The sequence below is a fragment of the Papaver somniferum genome, chromosome 1 (genome assembly GCF_003573695.1).
Source record: "Papaver somniferum cultivar HN1 chromosome 1, ASM357369v1, whole genome shotgun sequence".
Classification (NCBI taxonomy): Eukaryota; Viridiplantae; Streptophyta; class Magnoliopsida; order Ranunculales; family Papaveraceae; genus Papaver; species Papaver somniferum.
In genome coordinates this window covers 229,348,746-229,359,318 of record NC_039358.1, presented here as the reverse complement: position 1 = coordinate 229,359,318, position 10,573 = coordinate 229,348,746, and the positions used below count along the sequence as shown (strand labels likewise).

Genomic DNA, 10,573 nt, shown 5'->3' with positions numbered 1-10,573 from the left:
ATGAGTCTCATCTCATCTTTTCGTATCCATTTACGTTCCTAAATAGCTCATTCATAATCAATACATTGCTAAGCTTCTGGTTAAAGCCTCGATCCATCCCCGGCCGGTCAGACCATCTTTAATTGCAACTTCAAGAAGATCCTCAGGAGAAAGTAAGAGATAACTTGTATCCATATATATGGACACAGGGGTGATCATTGTGATCGTTCTTTCTTGCTCATTTGTGGGGATATTGTTATTAGCTATTATATATAGAGCATTCTTAAGCACTGCTGAGAAAGCTACAAAATCTGATGGCACAGCCGGCCAAACTGTTGCTAATCCTGCTAGAGCTACTTATCTAGATACTGCAATTGCTTTGCATCAAAAAAAGAAAGACAAAGCAGATACTGCAGCAGGTAGTTATGGTGATGGCGGTGGGGGTTGGGGTGGTGATGGTGGTGGTGGTTGCGGTGGTGGAGACTGAAATGAATTACTCTACAGCAAAAACAGTTTTGTTTTTTTAATGATTTTGTTTGGTTATTTGTTATAAACTGGTGTTTGAGATGCTAGATTTTTGTAGTGAACATCTATTCAAAGTCGATTCTACTCCTTCCAACTTGATAGCATGCAAAACCTTAGTATATGGCCGAATAAGAGCTTTCAAATGGGGGTGCAAAATCAACAGTACTCAAGTCAGACCCTAGCATGTGTTTCACAACCAATTTCATTTGTAGATTAAAAGAGAATAAGAGAACAACCAAACTCATTGATACAAATCATTACAAACCTCACATCATCAAAAAAAAAAAAAAAAAAAATCATGTCAGGTAAAAAAGTTTGAATCTAAGATGTAAAAGCAGATCATTACATATCACATACAAAAGAAGATATGAACTGTGAGGCCAAGATGATGGATTTCACTAACACTGTATTGTAGGAGCCTGCCTCTTTCTAGAGAGGATCTTCTCAGCAAGCAAAACTTTTGTTTGTTTCCGAGTCTCTTTATCTTTCTGGGTTAAGTCTAACCTTCTCAACATGGCACTTAATCTATGCAGCTTCTGTACAAGATTCAACGAAGACAACACTATTTTGCAGTGATTGACATATGGAGCTAATTTTTCAAAAACACTTTTTAGAAACCGTTTCTGGAGGGAAAATTTGCTGTCTTCTGAGCTTCTGTTAGGCTTGTTTTGCTAACGATACCCTTCCCAAAATACTCTGCAATCACAGAAAAGCCGTCTTTCGAATTCTTTACTTGCTGGAAGAAGCGGTCATGGTCTTTGGAATTGTGCTCTAAACTTTTCTTCAAATCCATGACAGATCTGTACTCGGGAGCACACTCAGGACATTCTTTCTCATTGTCGCCAAGGCACCGCTGGTGAAATGAGTGCATGCACATAAAATGGACGGCAGGGAGATCAAGAGTGAAAGTGCATAAAGTACACTTACTAAGCTGGAAAATTCTTGCATTGGTCCGAAGATCATGAATTTCTTTCCTCATGTTTAAGGTGGTTTCCTGCACAATGGGGTATCAATATTTGGTTTTAGTACCACTTTCACGTATGCAAGAGAAGAAAAAAAAAAGAAAACAGGTTTCAGTCTGTGAGTTGTGGTCTTCTACGTGTATCACAGATATCTATAACATCTTAACTGCGAAAGGCTGCAATGCATTACAATGTACTTTTAACTTACTGGGTAAACAAATGAAATTACTCTTCTTAGGAAGGAGAGAATCTATATTTTATTAGTCTGGAAATAGTCCAAATCTACTAACTTCCGTAATCAGAGAGAAAACTTCTATAATCCCATGTTTTGGTGACTTGGTCAGCTCTGATATTTATACCCAAATGGATGTTCAACTATGCATTTCTGAAGGCCAGTCCATAATTAAGAGGGACTTGCTTAAATAGCAGCCACTGTGTGTAAGCAACCTAGATCCGAATAAGATAGACAGCCAGTTGTACAACAAGAGATATAATAGAATTCAAATTTGCTAAACAGGAGCATAAATTTTATTCCAATAATGAAGGACTTTACGTGCATATGTATCATTATCACTAATACCCCTAGAATAAGTTAGGCCTCCTCTCCAGTTGAGCGAACAAGTCCTCCTTTAGTCAGCGATACCATTTTGTAGAAGTGAGGGAATTTACTCACTCGACCAACGATCCATACGAATGCTAAAGAAGCCCAATAAGTAGGCGTACTAAGATGACCTAAAATTTAGGCTAAAAATACTAGAAATAGTCGGTAAGAAAGAGGTGCTAGAATCAGTGGATTAACATAGTTATAATTTCTACTGCTCTTTCTATAGCAGTAATTCCAATGAATGGAAACCCAAATTCTTAATGTTTTATTAAACAAACTCTAGTTTTCCCTTGGGAATATAATTCTAAATCCAGAATACTTGAAGAGTAATTCGCTACTACGTAAGCCTATGTATTGGGTTAAACTTATCATTTTCTTAGTATCCACTTGCATAATATGAATAAAAATAGGAAATTTGCACATAATTTCATAGACTGACCTGGTATTTCTCAACAGCTCGATGATCCTCTTCAATCAATTTTGATTCCTTTTCAAGTTTTCGAGAAATATAATCCTTTACCACTGAAAGAGTGAGGCATGGATTCTTAGCAAGTGTCTGAAGAACAATAATTGGAGGTAAAATATCATCCCTCTCAATATAAGTCAGAACTTCCTTTACTTCTTTGGAGCAATCTTCCCCAAGCTCGCCAAAGTACTTTAGCAAATCTCCCCAAAGAGAAGGGTCTCCTCCACAGTTTGAATCTCCCAGCTTCTTACAACATGCTATCAACCCCTCGTGATCATGGGCCTGCATATAGCAAGTAATAACTTCTTTATAGAGCTTCATCTTCTCATACAGAAATAACAAGCCTTCCTTGAATGCATTCATCTCACAAAGAATAATTGCCAGGTCAACATCGTACAACGGATGCTCTAAATCGGAAGGCCAGCCATTTTTAAGCAGGGAAAGTCCCTTTTTTAGTCGTTCCAAACGATCCTTTTCTTTATCTTTATCTTTGTTGTCTGCAGCAAGTTTCTCCTTTGACTCTGACTTGGCAAGACTCCCTCCTACAGTTGAGCTTCTACCAAGATTGAGTCCTTCCCCAATGATTTCTTGTGCCATGGACGGGAAGTTCAAGTCACTAGAAAGATATAATTCCAAAAGTGTATTATGAATTTCAACTTGTGCAGGTGATTCCCTCACCTTGCTGATGTATCTCTCAAGAAAATCCATAAGGGACTTGGGGTGATGAACGAACATGTTGAGAAAATCAACTGGAGAAGGCAACATGGATAAGAATGTGCCATCTAAGGTGCCTCCACCAGTAGATTCTTCTTCTTCAGTACAAAGTTTCATAAGTATCTCAACTGTTTCAACCGGCTTGTGCTCTACGAGAACCTTACCATACTCTTTCATGGTGATCCCAGCTTGACTTGGTTCAAGGCTTGAAATATACTGCAATGCTTCTTGATATTCATCGAGGTCTTCAAGCAAGATTTTTAAGTACCACTCGTGTTTCCCAGCCTTCTTAGCAACATACATTGCATGCTCATGGTATCCTGCTGCACGACAGACTCTTATTGCAGTTTCCACATCAAATTTATGCTCTCCAATGCCATCCTCGCCTTTTATGAATACATTTAGCTTTTCAACATCCTTCAACTTAGTATAACAATTGAGAAGAAGAGTCGTGTGGTCTTTAGAGCCCAAACCTTGCTCATGAAGTTTCTCCAAGTAATTCGTAAGGTTATAGATGCGTTGAGCATCTAAAAACTTTTGTATGACATAAGAAGGTTCAAGGTACCCTATGGTGTATATATACTGAGACATAGCTCCATCATAATCCTGTTTTCCGTATAAATGATCCCCGTATTTCCTTAGTACTTCTGCGGTTGCTGCTGCATCAGCTTGCTGACTTCGAACAAGATTAATAGCAACAGTATACAGATTCTTTTTGAAAAGCATATCCAATTTGCTTTCCATGTCCTTTTCTCCAACAGAAATAACTGTTCTATCACTCATTATGAGAATAACGTTACCCCATTCACAAATTAAGTGTGAAACCTCACTGATCACAGTACTGTGGGCAATCAATCTGTTCTTCAGATCATAAATGTTGAATGTATTCTTCCCGTTTCTCTGATCTGCAATAACACACAATAAATACCCACGAAACCACCCAACAAATTTCTTCTCTCCCTCAAAGGCCGAACAAGGACCACGTCCATCAGCTTCATAGAAGTACACAGCCTCTGGACGCCCAACTATCAGCTCCTGATCAGTTTAAAAAAGAAACACAGTAGAACTTAAAAAACATGGAGAAATAAAATACGCAATTTCTCCAAAAATTTAGTTTAAAACAAAAGTGCTATGGAATGCAACAGGAATTACATACCAAACGATCACTCATAGCAACACAATTAGTATTACATCCAATCTGATCAAGGGTATGTCGTCTCGGAGGTTTATCTTGCAAATTGAACAGGCTTACGGAAGTTGGAGTCACAGCAAATAGTTGAAGAGCTTGGCCATCAACTCGGAACCCTAACCCTGTAATAGAAGCATCGGACTTGTCTGTAACAGTCTCTACCTGAAGCTGGAAACGAGAGATACGCTCACGTGCAATATCCCCCTTAATGCAGTAAATGCAACCATTGTCCAAACCTATAGAGATGAGTAATATTGGTGGGGCTTCCTCGAGAACTAAAAATGATGTAATCTGCAGTACATCAAGATGTTAACAATATTAGGGATAGAGTAAGCAAAATAATCTATTGACATGCGAAAGTGCACCAAGTACAAGGATGTTATAAGCAAAGGAAAGACAAGAGAAGGAAATAAAGTTGCAAATATTGTACACAGTTGCAGTACCTTTGCTTCAGGAAATTGATTGGTAAATATCCGCATTTGGACGCAATCAGGAGCGGTGGTGCTTGAACCCTCTGGCTGTGTTTTATCAAGGTCAAACACTTTCAAGCAGATATGTGATAGTTGTGGGGACGTTTGTTCATCTTCTCCAATAGTAATCAGGAAATTCCGTTGCTGATTTGGCAAGAGACAAGAACAATTGTTAAGGAGATGATCACAGTAGGATATTGGTTAATAGTAGCAGTCTCGCATAGTTTATGTGTTACGCGAAAAGTGACACAAAGTATTCAAATGTTATGAAAGTAAACTAACAACGGGATTCCCATTAACTACGACTTAGAGAACAACATTTCCAAACCAATTTTGAGAGACTCGTGACAAATTAGTGATGCTGAATGAAAACTGATAAGCGATGACAGTAACCAGATTGGTTCAATCCATATCAAGTTTACTGATACGGTGGATCAGCGACATCTAATAACAGTACACCGAATTTCCTCCAAAGACAACACAGTCTGCAAATATAGCTTTGACACCATAGCATGCCAGTTGCAATGACGCGTCCTTTATAACAGTTGTCTAAAACGTTATAAACGTCCTCACTTGACAGAGCCGACTAAGAAGAAACATAAACAGAAGGAAGAACCATCTTAAAAATGACCGCCTCTACATTTATGTTCAAATCCTCCAACATTAATTGCCGAAAAACAAAAGATAAAATCACGAGTGACCGGTGTTAAACACCACTACCACTAAGAATTTGAGATTTAAGCTATCATCCATGCTGGTTAGAGTAAGAAATTGGCAACACACATTGTTTCAATGACACCTGTATCTCTAGCTAATGGGTGAAGAATCTACTTGTTAGGCTCAGAAGCCATCGACAACATACAAGTCTACTTGTTACAGCGGGGAGGAGTATCGTGATCAGTACAAGTCTACTTGTTAGGCTCAGAAGCCATCGACAACAAACATTGTTTTGAGATAAAATTATCCATGGAGGCACAATTTTCGAATGTTGATATGCATTGGACCGTAAAATACTAAAGAAGACCAACTATCAAATTGGGATCAAATCTGCAATTATTAGGTCAATTCTTTTTTTCCACAATCAAATTAAATTAAACAACAGTGAAAACAACTAAATGTTCATCAAATTAAACAGGTAAACTTAAGAAAATCCTAATGGAAGAAAAAAAATTAAATCTCCGTGTACCTTGAGTTGTTGAAGGAAAAGAACAGAAGTAGCATGAGCTTGAAATCCATGATTAAATTTGAATCCACGATCAAGTAAATTGACCATACCATCATCACATCCAACAACGATCTTCCCTCTACCACTTGAACAACAATTTATCTTTCCCTTAACTTCTTCAGGAACTGAGCATTTTCCTGGGTTTTTTTCTTCAAAGAACTCAAATTTCTTCAATTGATACATTTAATCAAGTAAAAAGATCCAATTGATGGAAATTTCGTATCAATTTCTCTATCAAATCAATTTCAAAAACCCTAAAATTTCCACTCACAGTTGAAGAAGAAGAAGAGATGGGAAAAGACGAAAAGTGCTGGCAATGTTTTCTATCTCTGTGCAAAATTATTGATAAGCCCCTAACTTCGATCCCGACGACATGACTAAAATACCCCGCAATTTTAATTGGTTCGACGGGCCGGCCTATCTCAAAGCAGACAGAGCACAACTTTGGACCAGTACCAAGCCCGGTCTGTCCAAATTGTTTCCTATTCTTCCTCCTCCTTTTATTACATGATTTATAAGGGCTGATACCAGTCTTACTAAGGGATACTATTAGGTGGATCCAACGGGGAATGCTTCGGATCATTCTATCTTATATGGAACGATATCCTCCCTTAGTAGGATTGGTATCAACGCTTATAAATCATGTTTTATTAGTTCCATGTGCTTGTTATAAATAAGCATTAGGTTTCTCTCTACAAGTACGTTCAATTTTGCAATTTCTGGTAATTTCCGGTTACTTACTCTTGTTTTCTTCCTGTCAGCGTCAGAATTTGTTTTTTTTAATCATAGGCATATATCAGAATACTCTTTCAAAGAGCGTCAATCCTTCCCTCAAAATCGTCAAAGACTTGTGGTTAAACGAGTCGAAGAACAAGAATTTCGTATTTTCTCCGTTTTCGATCGACAATGCTCTAGGTTTACTAGCTTCTGCAGCAACTGGTGAAACCTTAGATCAGTTATTAAGACTTCCTCGACTGCGAGCACCCCGACAATCTAAATTGTATCCATGCTGAACTCATTGACATGTTGCGTAATAAGCAAACAAACCGGACCTAAACTGTCTTTCGTTGGCAGTGATTGGGTTGAGAAATCTTGTCCTATAAACCTTCATTCCAACAATTTGCTCGTGCAGTTTACAAAGCAGAAGCTGAAACTGTGGATTTCAATAATAAGGTATGCAAATCCTTATATTTCTTGTTCTTTTTTTTTTGTTATTTTTTCCCCTCATGTTAGATTGTTTGGCCGTTGTAACAATTTAATGTACCGTTAGAGCAAAGAAGTGCTGAAGAAGGTGAACACATGGGCCGAAAAGGAAAACCAATGGATTATTTAAAAATCTTCTTCCCGAAGGAGCGGTCAATGAGCGTAGATATTTATATTGGCGAATACACTCTATTTCAAAGGATCTTGGAAAAAATGTAATCAATTTGAGCCATTACTAACCCAGATGTCAAAGTTCTATCTCCTTACATGTTTCGTTCATGTCAGCACGGGGAAATCAATATATTAGTTGTTATGATATCTTTAAAATACTGCGACTTCCATACCAAACGGATTGCAAGCCGTCCATATTTTTCTAAGTACATAATTTTACCCGAAAAACCCGATGGGATCGGTAAACTTATAGAAAAAGTGAGCTCTAATCCCGCCTTTATGGATCAATATCTCCGAACTTGTAGTCTACCAACAAGAGACTGCAATATTCTCAAGTTCAAATTTGTTTTGATTTCGAAGCAGAAAGAGTTCTACAGAAAGTAGGACTAGTTTTGCCTTTTGATGAATGGAAGTCAGAGCTGAATGAGATGGTAAACATTCATAATAACCTTCAAGTTTCAAAGTTCATGGAGAATATACATAATAATGGACCTAGTAAAATTTACGTTTCTAAAGTTTTTCACAAGTATTTTGTTGAAGTTGATGAAAAAGGAACTGAAACTGCTGCTTCTACTGTTGTTTTGGGAATAGTAATGCAAATGCCTGCGTCCTCGTACACCTCCTCATCAAGTCGATTTCGTAGAAGATCATCCTTTCATGTTCATTATAAGAGAAGACCAAAGTGGTGCAATGTTGTTCATGGGGCATTTCCTTAATCCTTTATTAAATTAGTCTACGTACCTCTCAAGTGTTACTGTATGTACTTTATAATTTCTTGTTCCTCTTTGAATTTAAGAGAATTATTTCACTGGTTTTTTATTTGATGAATGGTTTAAATAGAATTTCCATGCATGCAATTCCACTTTATTACCATTTTATTATCCTGCTTTGTTTTTTTCCCCGAAAAGAAAAGTAAATCAGATTTAGATGTAAAATCAGATTTTGATATAATGTCCATAGCATAATATCGCCTCACAAGATTGCAACAGCTAACAGCATGCAAACCCCACCAAAAAAGTTTAATTTGCTTAAGGTTGATCAACCTGAACTAACAAATGTGAAATGCATTGAGGATTCATGGCAAGTGGAAAGCAAACTTGGAGGTTAATGAAATGGGATTACATTAAAAGGGATCGAAATGAAGAAAATTACAAACAAAAGGAAAGAGTTCAACAATAGAAGCAGTAAGTGAAAGCGATAGTTCTGGGGAAAATATCAACGATTTTGTTGTGAAAGTTAAAGAAATAAATACAGAGTTACCATAATATGATACTAGGAAAAAGAATTTTGAGGATTATATGGACCGAGAGGTCTGAGATTTGGATTTTGGTCATAGCAAGCAAACCCCATCAATGAAAGAATAGGAATATTATTTTTGTGCTTTGGGTTGTTATTGGCTAGGTCTTGTCGACTTTCAGAAAGCTTAAGGGTGTCGTTTTTTTTTTGTTTTTTGCTTTCTACTTCGTCCCTTAGTTAGTGTTGTGCTGCTCGAAGGTTAAGCTTTGTGATGCTACTAGTTTGTTCTCCCTCTTAGTCCTTTGTAATGAGTTGTTTTTCTCTGGCTTCTCTTAAATATAGCCCACGCTTTTATTAGCGATAGCCCATTTGACTTCAGTCAAGATAAATTGACTAGGCTTTCAAGTTTAACTTTTTTCCATCATTATACATAGCCCTAGGTTTGCCAGTCACTCAGTTGTTGAAACACTAAGTTGGGAAATCATTGACTCATTTATGGGGCGGTCTAAAATTCCTCTCCGGACTTGGCCGCACTGAATGAGATGTTATTCTCACCATCCAAACACGTCGAAAAGGCGATTTTTAGCATTAATAGCTAATTATTGGAGAAATTGGGTCAATTTCCCAAATATTTTTAAAACATGGTTCTAATGGACGAGTACAAATTAGTATGGGTGAAATGGCACTACAAGAAAATTGGTGTATTGCAACACCTCATCCGTGTAGCAAGAACCCATGTTTGATGTGGCAAAAGCCTTTTGGCACATAAAAACCTTTTGCCACACCATGTGGAAACAACCTGTGTGACAAGAAGTTATTTCCACACCTTTAATACAGTGCAGCTATAACATGAGTTTTTGCCACATTGGTCAGTGAGGCAATAAAATGAGGCAAAAAGGTTTTCATATTTAATTATTATTTTCATTTTTTTATTTTATTGTATTTGAAAAATATTTTGCCACACCCACTGATGAGGCAATAAACCTGCGGAAAAAAGGTTTTCTTTTTTTGATTTTTATATTATATTTTCTTTAAATATTATTTTGCAATACATATAAGTGCAGCAAGAAAACATCTTTCCTGTGGCAAGAATTCAAATATTTATGGAACGCAACACAACAAAATTGTTTCCATAAAAGAGTTACAAGCACAAAAACTGAATTAAAACATAGAATTCTGATTTCATTAGAAAGTAAAAAAGTATATGTTGCAGAGTATAGTGGTGAATCCATCTTCACCCTAAAAAACAAAAAAAAATTAATTTACACATTTTCCAACTTTAACATTAACCTCACTCTAAATCATAAAAACTTTATACTTCAAAATTCCATTTTATATCTCATCCGAACCGTCCCTTCCTGGTCCCTGCTTTCCTAATAAAATCAAACAAACAACACCAAGGAGAATGAACATTAAGAAATGACAAAGAATTGTCATGTCAAATGGAATGAATCTTGAGCGGTAAGAGAAATATCATACAAACGTACCGAAAACTATGACCGCTTAGAGCTATTTCACATGTTTAAGATATTGATTGAATCAAAATCAAAGAAGAGGTACTTACAATCAGTTTGTGATCTGTACAACTGCTCCCAAGGCTTCTCCCTAGATCTATTAAGCTGCTCCAAAGGTCTGTAAGGCTGCTCCTGAGGAAGTGTCACAATCAACAGTTTAGCACCTATAAATGGCATCAATCTAATGCATTCAATTTATGTAAATTTCTGGTTAATATAGTATTTTTACACGGAATATCACAACCAACCATATAAAAAATGGTTGACTGTTATACATTTTTTTCTTTTGAAGCAATTGTTATACGTATGTAAATA

The 10,573-nt window shown here is 36.8% G+C and overlaps 1 protein-coding gene across 1 annotated transcript; it reads right to left on the bottom strand.

Annotated features, from left to right (window-relative positions):
* Nucleotides 1-728: 728 nt before the first annotated feature.
* On the bottom strand, nt 729-6,453 carry LOC113318405 (vacuolar protein-sorting-associated protein 11 homolog). The gene is made up of 5 exons (XM_026566569.1): nt 6,096-6,453; nt 4,883-5,053; nt 4,407-4,730; nt 2,510-4,285; nt 729-1,498 (listed from the first exon to the last, which is right to left on the bottom strand). The coding sequence occupies exons 1-5, from the start codon at nt 6,315-6,317 to the stop codon at nt 1,115-1,117; spliced, it is 2,877 nt and encodes a 958-aa protein (XP_026422354.1). The 5' UTR covers nt 6,318-6,453; the 3' UTR covers nt 729-1,114.
* Between the last annotated feature and the right edge of the window lie 4,120 nt (nt 6,454-10,573).

Coding starts and splice junctions, on each gene's coding strand:
- LOC113318405 (XM_026566569.1), bottom strand. CDS start 6,317: ATGTATCAATTGAAGAAATTTGAGTTCTTTGAAGAAAAAAACCCAGGA. Junction 5,054..6,095: donor TTTTCCTTCAACAACTCAAG/GTACACGGAGAT, acceptor TTGCCAAATCAG/CAACGGAATTTCCTGATTAC. Junction 4,731..4,882: donor ATCAATTTCCTGAAGCAAAG/GTACTGCAACTG, acceptor GATGTACTGCAG/ATTACATCATTTTTAGTTCT.